The 18688-nt window shown below is 32.8% G+C and overlaps 3 protein-coding genes across 3 annotated transcripts; 1 reads left to right on the top strand and 2 right to left on the bottom strand.

The window, feature by feature from the left end:
* Positions 1-201: 201 nt before the first annotated feature.
* LOC105349141 (hypothetical protein) lies at positions 202-2326 on the bottom strand. Its single transcript, XM_011458836.4, has 3 exons — positions 2153-2326; positions 747-974; positions 202-641 (listed from the first exon to the last, which is right to left on the bottom strand). The coding sequence occupies exons 1-3, from the start codon at positions 2238-2240 to the stop codon at positions 406-408; spliced, it is 552 nt and encodes a 183-aa protein (XP_011457138.3). The 5' UTR covers positions 2241-2326; the 3' UTR covers positions 202-405.
* Positions 2327-5785: 3459 nt separating this feature from the next.
* LOC105349142 (uncharacterized) lies at positions 5786-7990 on the bottom strand. Its single transcript, XM_011458837.4, has 3 exons — positions 7832-7990; positions 7324-7542; positions 5786-6022 (listed from the first exon to the last, which is right to left on the bottom strand). Exons 1-3 carry the CDS (start codon positions 7926-7928, stop codon positions 5838-5840), a joined length of 501 nt encoding a protein of 166 aa, XP_011457139.3. The 5' UTR covers positions 7929-7990; the 3' UTR covers positions 5786-5837.
* Positions 7991-10704: 2714 nt separating this feature from the next.
* Positions 10705-18118, top strand: LOC105349143 (RPII140-upstream gene protein). Its single transcript, XM_034448985.2, has 8 exons — positions 10705-10901; positions 12316-12576; positions 12981-13158; positions 14783-14871; positions 15756-15823; positions 16057-16135; positions 16455-16554; positions 17760-18118. The coding sequence occupies exons 2-8, from the start codon at positions 12326-12328 to the stop codon at positions 17820-17822; spliced, it is 828 nt and encodes a 275-aa protein (XP_034304876.2). The 5' UTR covers positions 10705-10901; positions 12316-12325; the 3' UTR covers positions 17823-18118.
* The last annotated feature ends 570 nt before the right edge of the window (positions 18119-18688 follow it).

Genomic DNA, 18688 nt, shown 5'->3' with positions numbered 1-18688 from the left:
AGTTTATAATTGAAATAAAAAATGTTTAAGGACAAATTCTTTTTAAAAGATGAACGTACTGTATGTAACGCTTTTAAAAAAATAACCAAATGAACTAAAACTCGCCGATAAACGGTTTTGATTACTTGCTGTAATGATTTTAACCTCGGTACATATATATTTATATATGTATATATGATAAGGAATCGCAATAAAAAAGATAAAGAGTGCATCAAATGTACAGATTTATGCATAAAAATTTGCATATTTCCATCACTAAGTAGCAGTTAATTGGTTTAGAGATACGGCACTTGGCGTTCATAGATCAACAGTCACACACAGATATCGATCGACATTTCAATTTCATGCAAGGTCTCGAGTTTCATCAGGTCGATCGTAAACTCCTCTTTAGAATTTAAATTCTAATCAAATCAATTGGATTTTATTGCTACATAAATCTTTCTTCAGTTCATCAAGTGATATCCTAGAGCCCGTTAATTTCTTTGGGTTCACAAAGCCAGTGCTTTGCCTATCCTGATTTGTATTTTCAGACAATCCCATAATTCCCGGAGCAACAACTCCTTGTCCGCCATTCAGACCCTCAACATCTTGGATTGTGCACATCACGTGATATACATTCACTTGATTTGCCCGGTATTCACCTATAAATGAAAGAGGAAAAAACAAACAAGGGAAAAACGTCATATACATATAGAAATAAAGACAGCTATCAAAGAGATCGGTTCCATTTAATCTTCAATACTTACATGCGGTCGTGTACTCAACTCTCTCGTCACATTTCACATGTCTGTAGTCCTCACAACTCAACGTCTGTAGAGAAAAGAGGTCCGGAAAAGGACACTCCCTCATGTGCTGCACGAAGTTCGGAGGGAGGGTGTTGTACTTGGTGGAACAGTCGTAATACAGTTGACATTCGTGGGGGTGGGGGAGAACGAGGGAAGAGTTGTATTGGCAAAGTTTCTGAACGTGGAGGTCTAAAATAAAAATAAAAAAAGAATTAATTTTTTAATCTATTTTGCGTACATTTTATGTCGGCCATCGTGCTCGGGATTTGAAGATCGGTCGATTAATTGTACATGTAGGTAAATGTAGCTTGCAACCATCTCTTTGCCAAATCGATGAAGTCAAAGTTTGAAGAATGCATACAAATGTGGTTCCGTTGAAACACCAATTTTCGTGGATTTCGTAACTATTGTTTATAGTTGATGCACGAAACCAAATGTTCATCGAAGACCAATTTCTGATAACACATCGTACTGATGGGATCATTGGCTACGAATTTCTGTATTTTCTTCAATAAATCCATGAAAATTGAGGCCCGCGAATATAATTATTAATGAATTAACCGTCGCCGCCAATAGCTATAGAAACACCCAATAAATGGTAGAATCTTTAAGTATAGAACTGTATCTTATAACTGAATGTTGTTTTCTGAATTTCATAGACAGAATTCATGAAATCCCTGTTTGTCCTACTCAACGTTTTTGAATTAGCCCAGGTTCCTTCAGTGAAGAGATTATAAGAATTGATGAGATTGGCCATTATTAAACTGGTCCATGGGTGGTTATTTAAATTGTATCGAATCCTGTTGGAGAGTAGTGTAACATTACACATATCGTTCTTTAACATTATTGATACCTCAGTAAACTCAATAATTAGAAAAAGAAAACTTTTAATATCAATGCCCTTGAGTGGTTTTATAAATGTCAATATTGAATCAAAGAATTTCAACAACTGTATAATTATTTATACACAATTTTAATTACACATGAAAAAGAAATTTACGTAAGACATATTGAACAACTCAATTATTCATAAATTGTAAACAGGAAAGCTCTCTTTTAATTTTATTATTTTATTTTTATTATTTTTCAGCGAATCCATCAATAAAATCCTTTTTTTTAAAGAATAAACTCTCAGGAAATATATCTTGAGGTTACACGATGGATCATACTATCTTTGATATTTTATTTTTCTTAAAAGTCAATAACTCAGTTTCAATTCTGAGTTTTGACCTCAAATTCATACACTGTTTCTTTTAAGGATTTGAGTTGAGGAGTGGGTTGAGTAATTTGAAAATTTTGGTGACGGCGGGGCCAGGCCAATATTTGAGGTGTTGTCTGATTGCCCTACATAGAAACGTAGCACTCACCAAAAGCAGTCTGCTCCACACTCGAGGAAAAACTCAACAATGACGTCACAGCAAGACCTAAAAGGCGGTAAAATCTAGGGATTTCCATGGGGGCTCACAATGTTTTAAAACAGATAGAAGGATTGGAAGTAAAACGGTCTAACGTTCCGGGAAAAGAAATCGGTGGATGAAGAAAAAGGACAAAATTTCTGCCTTTAAAGAAATTAGGAAAAAATGTTTGATGAATTGCCGGAAATATCGCCATCTGTTTCCCGGAAGTCATCCATTGTTTTGAAGACTCTTGCATTGTACTTTAGGAAAGTATTTGATGTGATTGATAGCTAGCTAATTAAGATAATCTTTATTTTGATTAATGCCTGATTCTTAACAAGATTTGTCCATTCATGACACATTCAAGAAATTTATATACATGTAGCATGAAAGTGTATGTTGAAAAAAAGTTCAATATTTTTTTTATTCATCATTTTCTTGTATTCTTTATTGATGTAATATCAAAACATATATTACAAAAACACAACATATTCCAAAAAATACAATTTTATCGATTTTAAATTCGTTAGGTGAGTAAAGTTATTAACGCCTGGTGGTTATTTCTGATGCTTTTGTTTTCTATATTTTAGACATCTGTGGTCTAATGCATCTCGTTCAATCATGATTACTCTCTTCATTCATATACAGATTGGGGAATGTTTTTTAGCAGAATATTTGACAGTATATTGCAGTTGTCTTACAGATAGTCTTAATATTTCACATTTACTAAAGATTTTCACATATACTGATAAACCAAGTGTTATATATATGCGGAGAAAATCTAGCAAATTTGTAAGAAATGCTAGAGAAGAGTTGCTAAAATATATCACCAAGAACTAGTCCCTGGTTGTCTATGATATAAAACAACCCCCTTATAGTTGTCTATTTTGTGCCCGAGCTCGTGACCATTAATAGGCTATATTGATCTCTTTAATTGGCATAGCTCTGTATAAAGTTATTGAAAAACATGAACATTTTTAATCAAATTTTTAAGCCAATTAGGATAGATATAGAATTTCTTTATGCCTAATGATAATTTAAAGCTTAAAAGTCATAAATAATTCCTATAGATCTGTGGGTACTGTTTAACCTTCCAGCCTCCTTAATATATTTTTTCAGATATTCTAGATACCATAATTCACTCACGATAAATAGTCGCCGCAAACTAGTGTTTCTGAATGGAAATAGCAAATTTTAGTTCACTGCAAACCAATATATCTAAAGGTTTGGTTTTTTTCATTTTTTTTTTTTTTGGTGGTTATTTTTTTCTGCATTTTCTTTTATATTTTTATATTTATACCCCGGGGGAATAAAGATCTAACAATGTACGTAGTAAATGTAAATCCTAATTATAATCCACAATTAATCCTCAGATTTACTAATCCCTTCAAAGATTAAAGCGGTAGGTCAGTGGTTGATTGCTTGGTTTAAGTCATCTATTGATTCCACGCCAAATGAAAACCTACATTAAAAGCAAAGTATTCAATTTCCGTCATTGCCTTAATTAATCGCGTGATATTATGGGGGTTTTTCGCAGTACGTTCGTTGGCTGAATTGCAAAACTTTATTCCCAAAAGTTAAATTTAATCATAATAAGAATTTGGGTATATATGTTATTTTTCTGATGATCAGCGAACACTACTAGTACATGTGTAGTTGATTGTTTGGATGCCAAGTGCCCAATCTGATAAAGAAACCTAATCAAACTAGGTGAAATTCATCACCTGAACTAATAGACTTTTAGAAATTTACGAAATCAATTGAATTATTTCATTAAAATTAATAATTATTCATGGTCCATAAATATATACAGCGCAACGTGTTACGGGATTCCTCCTTCTACACTCTGACGCATGCGTATACTATAAACAAAACACATGCAGGGCTCGCGAAGATTCTCCTGGACATGTCTGTAGGAAACCTGGGAAACTACCGCGGGTTATGTATTTTGTCTGCAATGTCACTACCTACATATCTCGAATGAATCACAAAACAAGAGGCCCATGGGCCACATCGCTCACCTGAGCAACAATAATCATTATAAAATCAGCTTTCCGGAGTAATATACCCCAAAAAAATATGGGCATGTAGTCTAACAGATCCTGTATATAAAAAAATCAATTTTTTCCCTGGATATTCTGTTTATCATTGATCCCTTTTTGTCACAGTATAGTCATTTCACATACTGAGCATTACAATTCTCAAGAAGATCTAAATCAAATGGGATATAAACCTACAGCAAACTTGTGAAGCCCAAGAATTGTCCAGAGGCCAAAGTCTAAACAATTTTAAAGAATCAAAAATATGTCAAAATGCTTGCATATAAGTTAAACCATATTATAACATTTGAATTTTGGTGAATTTAAACTGTAAAATTTGACCCCCATCCCACCCACCCCATGTGGCTCCATCCTACTCCTGAAAAATATGATTTTGACAAATGTGAATCTACACTGTCTAAGTTTGCTTTCACTAATGTTGCACCTTTTCTAAGAAAATTTTTTTATAGAAAAAGATTTTTCTCAATATATTCCTTTGTAAAGATTTAACGGGTCCCAATTGTGCCCCTACCCTACCCCCGGGGATAATAATTTGACCAAACTTGAATCTACCGTACCTGATGATACTTCACACAAGTTACAGCTTTTCTGGCCAGTCGTGTTCTGAGTAGAAGATTCAAAATAAAATTTCTTTTTATATTCCTATGTAAAGCTTCGACCCCCCATTGTGGCCCCACCTTACCAAAGTGGACCATGTTTTGAACAAGCTTGAATCTACACAATCTGAGGATGCTTCCACAAAAGTTTCAGCTTTTCTGGCCAAACATGAGAAGAAGATTTTTAAAGATTAACTATATATACTCCTATGTAAAACTTCGACCCCCCATTGTGGCCCCACCTTACCAAAGTGGACCATGATTTAAACAAACTTGAATCTACACTCTCTGAGGATGCTTCCACAAAAGTTTCAGCTTTTCTGGCCAAATGGTTTTTGAGAAGAAGAGTTTTGAAAAATATCACCAAATTTTCAATAAATCCTAATTATTTCTTCTTAAAATAGGGCGTGTCCCTTTATTTTAACAAAATTGAATCCCCTTTACCCAATGATGCTTTGTGCCAAGTTTGGCTGAAATTGACCAAGTGGTTCAAGAGAAGAAATCGAAAATGTAAAAAGTTTACAGACAGACGGACAGATGGACGGACGGACAGACGGACGCCGGACAAAAAGTGATCAGAAAAGCTCACTTCAGCTTTCAGCTCAGGTGAGCTAAAGAAGCATTTTATTGTTTAAATATGATTACATGTATACGTGAAAAATATATCAGAAGATCTTATATCCAATTCCATTTTAAAGAATAAATTTTTTAAGTAAAGGTTTCAACGATGATTTATTTTCCAAGCATATGAGAGTTGCATGTTACATGTAATTCGGTCAAAAAAGCGCTAAAATGCTTTATTTTTGTTATTTAGAAATGGATGAAACACGTAACCCAAACAATTGTGCAATTCTAAACATCAACTAAGAAAGAAACGTAAGATCTTCTGTCTTTAATCATCCTTTGCATAATAAAATAAGACAATTTTGAAACAATAAGACAATGCATGAATAATCTTGAAGCCATCCCCCCTCCCCACGGTTTCCTTCCCCCAGTGCCTCAGTCTTGGTTGAGGTCGGCGAGAAAGGTGCCGATCAGCCGTCCCTTGTAACACTCCATCCTCCAGGGTGAGCCCGGCTTACTGCTGTGGTGGTTCTCGCCGTCCCCGTACCCCTCACAGCTCGGGTTCTCCATTAGACAATTAATACAATTCGGCCCGTTACACTGCTCCGCACGGTAGTCGCCTGAAATGTTATACAAATCCAAATGGAGGCGATCTCTCGCAACTTCTCGGGCCTTTCCGGATAGACCTTGAAAACACACCTAGAGGTTGTTTTCCGCTTGCTTGTTAGAAAGGCCCAAAAAGTTGTTATATTTGTAAATGGATGCAATGATTGGTTGAGTAAGGGATGCTTTTTCTGATGAAAATTGTACAATGTAAATCAAATCAAATACTAATATGCTTTTCAACGAACATGTATATATACACAATGTACAACACCATTCCACTATATATTCCATATGTGATGAATCTTACAATTTTACCGCATTGCTGTTCTACATACTGAGCTTTCATCAATGTTTGTGGGAATATTTTTTGTAGATTTAGTAAAATTATCAGTTTTGGGTAGATGTAAATTCGTGGACAATGATCCTTGTGAGAAAATATGCCATAGACCTTATATAGATGAATATCTAAATTCTGTTGAACGAGTACCGAGCTACATATACATCCACGAATAATAGTGTCCAGCAAACATTGATGAAGCCATCCAGACTAGATTATATCGTGTCACGTTCGATAACTCGAATTGCACATAGTAATTCAAGTAGCAATAATTTGAATGAAATCTGCTTTTATTGCATCTAAACTTCAATTTATTTTTTGCAAAAAGATTTATCTCTATTATTATCAATCTACATGTATGTTAAAAAAGAACATAATAAAACTCAAAAGACCGTCCCATATTAATGGGATCAAATGTGTATGTGTTCATGTGTTTCATTAAAGGTTGCGTCGAAGATTTCTAAATTTAATCAGTGTCGGAACAACATTTAGGCAAATAAGGCAAATGCTGAATTTGACCCCAAAAATAATAAAAATAAACATTTTTGTTTCAAAATCTTCTTTTGTTTTGCACATTTACCCATGCTTAAGTCCTAAATCAGATCACTAAGCCCTGTTGGTTTATACATTATACATATATATTTTACCATTATACTTATGCACATACTTATTGACAGCTACTAAAATTGACACCAAATGATGTTTATGTATTTTCTGGGAATGCATGGTTTTTCTTTTAGTATTATATCTATAACTTCAATTTCACTCTTAATTTCCTTATTTCAATTTTAATTTTTTACATACTCCCCAAAAAGTGGGGGGGGGGGGGGGACTCCATGATTATAATTCAATTTTCATTAATATATGTAACTTTAAGAAAAATAGTTGCTGCGAGAAAAAGTGGGTGGGGCAGCCTCCCCCCCCCCCTTGGCCCCCCTGATGCTACCTGCCAGAAAAATTTTAAAAGATAAAACTTACATTTTTGTTTAAACTCTGTCCTAGGCCCGCAGACAACACTGTCAAAGTCCTCGCACTTGAGCGACTTTGTGGAGAAGAGCTGTGGGTATTTACACTCCCTGATGTATTTTGTATTAGGAGAGAAACTGGGTGGGTCCAAAGCCGAACAGTCATAGTAGAGCTGGCACTCGTCGTCGTGGGGTAGAGTCAGTGTGGGGTTACCCTCACATATTTTATCCACTGTAAGGGGAAAATATTAAAATACATGCTGTCAAGCTGTTTAGATTATTACAAACACTTGAATAGAATTTGTGATGTACAAAGTCGTAATATCCGTTTAAAAAAGAAATTTGTTCAAATTCTTTATTTCCAATACAGTCAATAAAACATTTTAGTAGGAATCCTTTCATAGTTCATTAAACATGAAAAATACACGAATGCAAGAAAAAAAATTACGCAGTACTTGCAATTTCACATTTTTTTCATGGTATTCACATGTAAATATGAATATTAATTATTATGATTGTACCTGATATACTGGAAATGCCGAATGCTATACAATCTCCTAAACAGAAGAGTAATACACAGATAAATCTGAAATCAAAGACAGCCACGATACTCATCATAAATATCTTGATCTCTGCAAGGCAAAATTTGCTCAGAGTTCATTTTTTCTCCATTTATATAGTGTTTGAATTTTTGCACTTAATTTTGAATTTGATAAATGAGATTTTTACAAGTAATTTTTTTTTATATTTTAGAGAGGGCAACATAAGCATATAATGTTTCCTCGCCGCTTGTATAACCTGCTGTTACTGATGACCTTAATGTCATGTCACGGCATCTCATTAAACCTGTCATTAATTGTTGAAGCGACTGAATCTGACAAATTTCTGGTGTATTCCTCGAAACCTTTATTGAGCATTTTTTTCCCCAAAAAGGCAAAATGACAGTGGACCAATCACGCACTCAATATAAGATATTTACACCCCCCATCCCCCCACAACACCCCCTCATTCAAATAAGATACCGTGAACGACACACTATCAATTTTTCTTAGATTGTATATACATGTAATGTTCTTTCCAGATGTCATGCTATATTCTAAGATCTTTAAATCAGATTTATTCTGATGAAAATCCGTAAAATCTCTATGATTTTAGGTACACACGTGTATGTAAACAAAGAATAGCTTGAAAATACATTTTAGGCCTATTGTTTTCTATCAATGAAGGGGGCGGGGGGGGGGGGATTCGTCATTTACTGATACATTTAAACCGTATGGAGAGCTTTGTACCTACCAATAAACAGTTGACAGTATATTTTTTAATGAAAATATTCTATACATGTGTATGAAAGGGTCATAAGCAACAACCTGGTTAAAATAATTGTTTATAGATTCAAAGAAACAGATACAGCGTTAAAGCATTCTACTTTCTTATTTTTCTTAATCGATCATCTATGAATTATTGGACACATTACATATTATAACACTTTTCTCATATACTTCAAACTAACATGAAACTGCTTCAAAGTATTTTAAATTGATTAAGATATTGAAATTAACGTTTTTTTCAAATAAAACTATTAACGTGTGTTTACATAGACATATATACATGTACATATACATTTAGATCGTAAATCGAGAAAAAAAATCTCAATATTAAGATTGTTGACGTCATTGTTGTTTGTTTGCTTGTTATTTACGCCATTGTTGTTGTTGTTTGTTGTCACTAACGTAAAACTGTTGTTTGTGAATAATAGAGTTTCAATATATCCAATATTAATTATAATTTAGATGAGCCAAGATTGAAAATTGCTAAAACACATACAACATCTGGAAAAAAAAGTTGTTATAGCGGTGTACGGAATAAAAAAAATGTCTGCATGCTTTGACAAATTTGAAATTCTTTAACACTGCAGCGTGCCAAACCTACCTCATCTGTCAGCCTTGGGGAAACTCAATATATTGTTGTCATAATCATATCGAGCAGATGATGCCCCAGTCTGTTCTTGTCACGTGATCATCAGCTGTTACATCGGTGCTCATACTCCCCGCCTTGTGTCTGGAGGCCCGGGGCGAACGAAGCGTCGCCAACCGTTTGTTTTTTAGCCAGTTTTGTCGTTATGTGTAATACATCAGATGAATTGATGAAGTGTTGAACATTTTGTTTGTTTCATAATTGTGCACAAGATGGAACAAAAAGCACACTTCGTCAATACTGGTATTCTTAGAAATGAATGGCTGTTCAAAATTTGATTTGAATTGTGTTAAACTTTTGATAAATGACATGAACTATTTGAACATTATGAAAATATAATATAGTAAACAACTGTAACAGAAGTAAATCAACTTTACGGCCTAAAATAAGTTCAGATTTCCAAATTGATCTCTTTGTCAAAACCTGAATCCTTGGATTGTGTTTGAATAAATCTTTAAGATACATGCATGTATGACAAAAAGACGATCTCTACATGTTTATATTTATTTTTCTGTGGTTTACTAGTTAATATGTATTCTTTCCCTTTTTTCTATACCTTCGTTTATTGAGAGGAATTTATTTTGGTCGGTTTGTTGGTTATATCTTGAGAAGGAGGGAGAATATAAAAACTTCAGTAATTTAGTAACATTGTGATTTTACGGATAACATAGTATCATGGGCGACACAAAATATTTTCTTTTATTTTCATGTCAAATAGCTCCCTCCACAATCCCCTCGCCCCTTGAATTTTGTTGAAAATATTGGGTTTATCCGATAGATCTTACCATACACTGGCGTCGGAAGCAAATTGAAAGTGGGGGGGGGGGGGGCTAGACTAATCCTAGAAATATTGAGAAAAAAAACTAATTCCCAAAATCAAGAAAATCCTAATCCGGGGGGGGGGGGGGGGGGGCTAGTATACCTTGGCTACAACTTCCCACTCTTTCGAGATATATTTAGGAACAATTATCTTTGCTGCGAGAAGGTGGGGGGGGGGGGGGGGGCTGAACCCTCTATGATGCTATGTGCCTAATGGTTAGGTCTAACTTTGCAAAAACAAGTGGAGGACTAAGGCCCCCCGGTTCCGACGCCTATGGCATAGAAATCAACGGTACATGTACAAACCAGGGACGTATATACTAACGTTAGTATATACGTCCCTGTACAAACTAAATTTTAGTATGTATAAAAGAAAATTTCGCTTTTGTTTCCTTAAGGAAGAAAAATAAAGGACTGTTTAACTTTGGACTATGATAATAATGTAAATATTTAAGTGTGACTCTTTTGTTTATTACTTTACTTGATAGATAGTTGGATTTTTTTAATTATTATTCCGGGTTATGTTTGTGATTTGGATCGAAAATTATAATTTGAGAATCTTAGTTTCTTAAACGTTTTTTGTTGGCTTACTTTTGATTATAATAGTAAAAGTATATTCAACATTGAGTCTTGTCCTTGCAAATAACGAAACTTTCACATGTGATTTTAAATCCCATTAGGGTAATACAGTGATAACGAAATTAAAACCCAATGTAATGAAATACCAATTTTCTCATACGGTGCAGTGTAATAAACTTTCACTCTCAGTATGAATGATAATTGCACGGCTTAAATCAGGTAGGATCATGAACACGCATATTTGTTATATGTTTTTCGGTGTAACTGTTGGTGCGAGCGCTGCAAGAACTGCAGATAACACCCCTTGTCAATTAGATTCCACTATACGCAATTGTGTCCCCACCCCCAATGCCTTCTCTTAAATTCTCAAAAACTTAAATACACATGCTTGGTTAACCTGTACATGTAACACTGGAAATATTACACACGTAAGTTCACTGTGATGTTATACATAAAACAATTTCTTTGTTTACATTTCTCAATAAAATCAGAGACATAAATAACATAATATTTATGTCTCTGATAATATACAAAGGCGTTGTAATTGGTTCTAACTAAAGCTTATGCAATTCTCAAAACAAGTAATTTGACAAACTTTACAGAACCATGAATTCCATAGGACTATGCGAGAGTTAAAGAATTTTGAATACAGTAAAAAAAAAATTCTTAAATGTTTAGCTTTAGCTTGTTTTTTTTTCTTCCACACTGGCCATTATAGCTCGCTTCACCTTAGCTGCAGAACTGTAGCTCTCCGGGAAAAAAATATTGACAGACCGGAGAGCTACAGGGCCACCCATTGAAAAAATTGTATATTTATTGCGCAGAAATACATGCGCTAGTTTTCAACTAATTTACTTTATTTATACGCAAATTCTGTGAAAACAATTAGTACCATTAAATTCTTCATGCAATTTACTATTGATATCGTCTCTTCACTTGCCTCGGATAGTCTTTTAAACACCATCACCAGTCCCGTAAATTCATGTGGTGCACTTTGTTTACATGTAAAAATGGCGACTCTCGATCTCGATGTAAATTCAACATACTTGATTTTCCGAGGTCGGTAGCGTGTTTGGGAGAAAGTCTGTGGCAAATAAAGAGATGATATCAGTAGTAAATTGCATGAAGAATTTAATGGTACTAATTGTTTTCACAGAATTTGCGTATAAATAAGGTAAATTAGTCGAAAACTAGCGCACGTTTTTCTGCGCAATAAATATACAATTTTTTCAATGGGTGGCCCTGTAGCTCTCCGGTCTGTCAATATTTTTTTTCCCGGAGAGCTACAGTTCTGCAGCTAGCTTCACCTTTTCACAAAAATAGATCCACATGATATTACATTTTGAAATGAAAAAGATTGTTGTATTTATTCCACTACTTTTTATATTACTTATATGTATAAAGATTAGGTTGATGATATTTAATTTTGCAGACAATATAAATAAAGCCTGTTTCACAATCTACTGCAGTTCAAATTATGCAAGTTATTATACCAACCCTGATACATAGAGCTAAGCTTTTGATAGCAAATGTTGACTGGGGATAAGGGCAACAAAAAAGTGCCCAGTATGAAGTTTCATGCTTTCTGGTGAGTACTGTACAGACCAAGTACCAGTATTTGATTTCCTTGTAGATTATAGGATATGTCATCGGATGATAAGCAGACAATGGAAAACACCACCACTTCCAATGAGGCACCAGTGGAAAAAAATGGTTTATTTTCAAGCATTCGAGGATTTTGGAATAAAACCCCACAAGAAAATGATACAGATACCCTATCACTTTTTTTGCCAATATCTAAAGGCCAGGATTCCCCAATATCTAAGGAGGAAGTCGATAGATTTATAGCTAAAGAAACTGGATTAGGCAGGCTAAAACACATGTATTCATATCAGTATGTAATACTATAAACATGTACATACGTTCTTATTTTAGGATTTGTTTGGTTTTGAATGAAAAATGACTGATGTTTTGCCATGATTTTCTACAGTGGAATGCTTTGTCTAACATTTGAAATATATTTTTGAGGATGTGTACTGAACAGATGTCAATTTTAACAAATTCCATAATTTAGGATTTAGCTTATTGAATATACGCTTATTTAAGATTTCCCTCTATATTAACAAATTTATGGACCAATCAAAGTACACATTAAGAGCATATGCTATCAATGGTTTATTTGTGAAAAAAATGAATTAAAACATATAGAAAAACAACAATGATGTGAAAACATCAATATGTATATTACATGTATATCTTTGCATATATGTAATTTGTTTCAATTTTCTTCTTATTTAGACCAATGTCAGTGATAAGTGCAGACTTGCACAATGTGCTCAGCTTGACAGCACCTGTGACACTCTTCTCTGGTATGATAATAGCGGGTCTAAGATACCCCAGTGCTAAATTTGACTTCTTGAAAAGTCCAGAAAGAGGACTAGTGAAATTTCAAAGGAAGAATCTGAGAATGGCAAGAGTAAGTGATCACCTATATCCAAACATCTATCAATGTGCTTATCCATGTACTTAAGGTGGCTCGACACACCAATGCATTATTTGATGGTTCGATGAAGAATTCTCTTTGAGAAATGATTATTCAAAAATGACACCTATATCGGCCTCTGATTATTTTATATGAATTTTTTTATAGAAACCGGAAACATCGTTTTAGCTGCGAACAAGATATATTAGAGCTAAAAATTTGTTATCAATTAATGCACAATACAATTATCTATAAATATATATCAAAAACGGCCAGATAAACTTTGAAATATTTTTGTAAAAAAAATATTTATGAAAATGAAAAAAAAGGATTGTAGATATTTTTTAAATCTATGGATAAAAACTGCAGATAAACTGTTACTCGCATTTAACAATTGCTGTACAACCATATTTCAACAAGAAATTGAAACCAAATAGTGAAATTAAAGTATAAATGGAAAATTTTAAAATCGAACCGATCCCGATTGTAATTAAACTGATCCCGAATGAAATCACATAAAGTTAGAATGAATCAGAATTTTGCAAAAATTTCAGGTTGTTTAGCTGTAAAATGGTTTCGTCATTTAGTAACTTCATAATTTATATCAATTACTTAGAAAAAAAACTGCAGTTTATTTGTAAAATTTCAATTTCAAAATAATTCTGATCGGGATCAGTTTTTTTTCAATCGGGATCGGTTCAAATATGATAAATAGCAATTTTCCCAAAATTTTGCATTTTCATTTCAATTTCTTTGTAAAATATCATTGTTTAGTAAATAGTTTATGTGACTATATGTTATTTTAAAAATTTTATCCATAGATTAAAAAGATATTAAAGAATTACAATTTTGATTTTCAGAAATATTTTTTTAATTAAAAAATTAAACACTTGACCAAACGATCTTTGGCATGAATTCATTTGTAATTATATTACACATTAATTGACAACAAGTTTTAAGCTCTAATATATTCTATTTGTCTGCAAAACAGTTTTTCCTATTTCACTGAAAAAATACAAAAAAATTCGTATAAAATAACTGAAAGCCGATATTGATCTCTGTTTTGTGGAATCATGTTTCAAAAAATATTCTCTATCGATCCATAAAATAAAATTTTGGTGTGTCGAGGAACCTTAATACATATACATATTTACATTTGCAAATATGTTTTCTTTAATGAACCTATAGAATACCAAGAATGTTCAATTTTGCGTGAACTTTTTAATGGAAGTTACAATGATTACTGCATGCACTTTTCTTTCAACGTTGCATTTAATATTCTATTCATAAAAACACAATTATATTAATGATTCTGAATGATTTGTCTTTCTCTTAGGTAAGTGAATAAGTATTAGATAGCAGTGTTAAAAAGTTCTACTGAATATGGACTTGGTTGTTACATGATCAAATCAATGTAAAAGCAGAAAAAATACCAATATATATATATAGAAAGTTGAACTTTGTTGGGATTAAATAGTGTTTTATCTGATGGTTTCTATTTGCTTTTACATGTATTTACCTATGCATGAAGGTAGATGTATCACTATACATAAAAAATATTTTCTTGAAATTGCATATATACATGAACCTTAATTACATTACATTTTTCATTTTTCAGATGTATAAATATGACATTCTCCTATTAGACTTATTTAGAACAGCATTTAAAGCTGGATTCAAATTTGGTGGATTTTTTACATGTATTCTGTAAGTATTTAATGAAATCAATGTTACATTAATTTCATTAGAAGGAAAAATTTTATCATTCATATGTTCAGCTTAATTGAAATCAAATTAAAAGCTAATTAAATTAGACATATATAAAGATTGTTTGTTTATATTACATATATTCATGTTTAATTGGCTATATAATATTATTACTAATGAAGTTTGTTACAGACTGACTACAGAAATATATACCGGTAAGGTTGATCAATCTCAAAGATGGTGAGGCGAAGCTGATTGATCAACCCAGTATATTCATTTCAGTCCGAGGGAAAACAAATGATTTTGATAGAAATGATTATCATTTAATTGTAATATGCAACTTGATTGATCAAAAAAAGATTGGATTATATTTGGATATTTAATTTGCTTTCTGTTTCAACTTGTTGCTTGTGAAAATGTATTAATAGTCAATATCTAAGTGCAGAATGTAAGCTTGTTTAAAATAATATTAGATGGCTGATGCATATGCAAAACGCTGTATTTAAATTTATCTTATGTAAATGTGTTTTTCCTAAAAATTGAACATTTACATCAATCTGATTAAAATCCGATCTTTGATTTGCTCCGACAAATTCAATGCCGCTACATTGTCAGATCTTCAATTCGCTCCGACAAATTCAATGTCACCAGATATCAAATTTGTCAAAGCAGATCAAAGATTTGATTTTCATTACATTGACATGTTCATGAAATATAACGTGTCTCAAATCATCCCGAGAAAAGGAAAATATTTATGGATCAATTCGTCAGATACTTCCAGCATTTTGGATGTTGAGTTTAATTTCAGTTGGATGCACTGAATGATGAACAATACTTATATGTACACAGTTACTTTATGACACAAGGAATTAATTTTGTCATAGGTTGGTAAACCAGAGTTTAGCGACGTACCACAATAAATCCAGTCCAATGTATTACGCAGCAGGGGGAGGTAAGTCTTGTGTCTTTGTTAAGAATATATATATTAGAGTGAAATTGTCAACAAAATGTTATAAAAACAAAACAATGACTCAATTGACAGAGATTTTTCTGTAAAAAGTTATAAAATATATTATGGATCCATTATTGAATTATCTATACATTGAAATTCATTTTAGCTTATCTTAATCCTCATTTTCTAATTATCATAATCTTGAGGCTGTTTTATAACGTATCTATTTACAGCGGTAGCAGGTGCCCTGAACAAGTTTGTAGATGGTACCAGGGCCATGATTGCAGGGGGAACTGTAGCCGGGTTTATTGGGTAAGCTGATTACCCGATCTTTGATCAAGCTTCCTATTTTCTCTGAAAAGAAACTTTTCACCACCAGTAATGTTACAAAAAGTTTTTTTTTTACATCTAATTTTTTCTTTTAAAAAAAAAGAAACACCTTTAAAGTAATTATATTGATATTATATCATTGCTATTTTTAAGAAAAAAGAATGATACTATTTTATTAATAGAAATTTAAAGGTTTTATCAAAACTTCCAGTCTTAATGTGTGTTTTTCATTTCAAGATACATGTACAGTGATGAACTTATACAATAATCAATTTTGATCGATTTCATAACTTTGTTCTAGGCTGGTGTATGGGGGAGCATTTTATTTATTTTTAAAACAATATGGGATGACACAGGATATTTTCCATTGGGAGGATGTCAGAAGGAGGCTGGAAATTGGGGTGAGAAAATCCATCAGACACTTCTCACATTGTAGCTACATCTGTTGTAATTATACCCCGGGCAATTTGTTGGTGAGGTATAATGTTTTTGACCCACTCATCAGTCAGTCCATCAGTCCTTTTTTTTGAAAGGAAACTCCCCTTAAACTACTGCACAGAATTTTTTTGAATAATCAAGTTCCATTATTTTTCAAGGAATTTTGGCTCTTTCAATTTAGAGTACTGGCATTGGGTGGAAGTTAAGATGGGATGATTTTTGGGGGGGAGTTATGCCTCTTTGTTGAATTGTTTTGTGTGTTTAATGCATACCCCGCCATTCATTACGTTTTTAGTTGTCAAGTAATGAGGGAGCATGGGGTATGTGGGCTTGCTCAATATTTCTTTCATTGCATATGACACTGTAAGGGTTTTGGAATTCTTTTTTTTGTCATCTGAATAACTGTTCTTGGTAATTGTTTTATTTTGTTTGTGGGTCATCTGTTATAGTTTTAAACTAATTTTAATTTCAATAAAAGATGAAAACTAGGAGCCAAACTAATGGAAATGTTAGAATAACCAAGGAAATCTTTACCAAATTTGAAAACTCATGACCCATTTGGTCTGAATTGGAAAAGATGGACCTAATATATTCATGTTTGAACAAACCCTTCACAAAACACCTCCTTGGAAAAAAATGTTTAATCTGTGTATTCTGGTCTAGTTTCCTAGTAAAGAATACTATAGTGAAGTACATTCCAAATATTTGGCATATCTCTTTTATCAATCTTCAACAATAGCCCCACACCCACCTTTTTAAAAATTTCAAATATCTTAAATACTCATCAGTCACCCTCATAAACATACACAATTTTATTCATGCAGTGTGACTAATCTGATAATATCTCTGACAGTTCCTATCAGAGTCATCACAATACTAGTCCCCCCTTCCTCAATGTTTTAGAAATTGTACAAGTTGCAGAAAATAACTCAGAATTGTAAACCTTATAATTTACTGTCCATAAATAATGCTCTTAACAGTATTGTATGTATTTGCAAATGCATGTCTATAAATTTTCACTTGTCTGTTTTATACTTACATGATTGTTAAGTTCATGAACCACTTGTTCTTTTAAATCAATTATAATATATTAAAAGAAATATCATAGGAACTTTTTATTTGATCAGTGAATACCTAGGCCTCAATCAAATGTGCATTTCATTTCTAGTATGAGCTTTTGGAGAAAGAAAATGCAAGTAAAGATGACAGTAAAACAAAGAAAGATTCCTGATGACTGAAGAGAGAATAAAAGTGGATGTCTTTTAAAATTATTGATGTATTACAGACGATACAGACATTGTCTAAACAAAGTACCAGTTTAATCATGTGATACTACAGTATGGTTTAATGTGACTGTAGAAAATATTGTACACAGTATGAATTTCAGAGTGATTGTGTTTGAATGACATATAATGTAAATAAAGAACGCGTGAAAGACCATCGAAAAAATGGGGTCCTTTTTTTTCTCATGACAAACTAAATATTCTCTGTGTACTACATGTATTACCAGGGCTGGTCTGATAAACATTGTCCTGTCCTCTTTTTTCTCTCTCAACAAGAAAAACAAATCATATCTTGAAAATTTACAAAAATGGTATTTATGATGCATATTCTAGATCAGAAAATGGCATCATTATATTATTCCTGGTAAGTTGTCAACATTGCGTATGTCCATTGACCTAGGGCACCCATAGACTTATCGCAACGTCATTATAATCGTTTTCTTGTGCCATTTTATAGGCTTAACATTATAAACATCGAAAAACATGATTTCTTTATTTCTCATACATATTTTGTTATCAATTCTGGAAGCAAACAGTTACATATTTTCTCTATTCTTCATATTTTTGTGAACTAAACTTGCGTTATTGCAACCTAAGAGTCAAATGCAACTTGAGAAGTCTCTGGCAGTCTTTCTGTGCCGATTTTTGACTAGGGGGGAGGGCAGATTAAGTTTTTATGACTTGTGCCCAGTCCATTTGTGGCAATTTATTACAGTAAATATGTTCAAATAAAAAAAATAGTCAGCCGTTGATGTTTGGTCGTGTATAATAAGTACTGGTTCCTTTGCTTTTATTAGTAAAAAAAAAAGAAAGA

This window comes from Magallana gigas, chromosome 4 (genome assembly GCF_963853765.1).
Source record: "Magallana gigas chromosome 4, xbMagGiga1.1, whole genome shotgun sequence".
Taxonomy (NCBI): domain Eukaryota; kingdom Metazoa; phylum Mollusca; class Bivalvia; order Ostreida; family Ostreidae; genus Magallana; species Magallana gigas.
Note: the sequence above shows the minus strand (reverse complement) of the source record. Positions and strands in the feature narration are given on the sequence as shown.

Coding starts and splice junctions, on each gene's coding strand:
- LOC105349141 (XM_011458836.4), bottom strand. CDS start 2,240: ATGGAAATCCCTAGATTTTACCGCCTTTTAGGTCTTGCTGTGACGTCA. Junction 975..2,152: donor TGTGGAGCAGACTGCTTTTG/GTGAGTGCTACG, acceptor TTTTTATTTTAG/ACCTCCACGTTCAGAAACTT. Junction 642..746: donor AGTTGAGTACACGACCGCAT/GTAAGTATTGAA, acceptor TTTCATTTATAG/GTGAATACCGGGCAAATCAA.
- LOC105349142 (XM_011458837.4), bottom strand. CDS start 7,928: ATGATGAGTATCGTGGCTGTCTTTGATTTCAGATTTATCTGTGTATTA. Junction 7,543..7,831: donor CGGCATTTCCAGTATATCAG/GTACAATCATAA, acceptor TTCCCCTTACAG/TGGATAAAATATGTGAGGGT. Junction 6,023..7,323: donor GACAGAGTTTAAACAAAAAT/GTAAGTTTTATC, acceptor ATAACATTTCAG/GCGACTACCGTGCGGAGCAG.
- LOC105349143 (XM_034448985.2), top strand. CDS start 12,326: ATGTCATCGGATGATAAGCAGACAATGGAAAACACCACCACTTCCAAT. Junction 13,159..14,782: donor AGAATCTGAGAATGGCAAGA/GTAAGTGATCAC, acceptor TTCATTTTTCAG/ATGTATAAATATGACATTCT. Junction 15,824..16,056: donor GTATTACGCAGCAGGGGGAG/GTAAGTCTTGTG, acceptor ATCTATTTACAG/CGGTAGCAGGTGCCCTGAAC.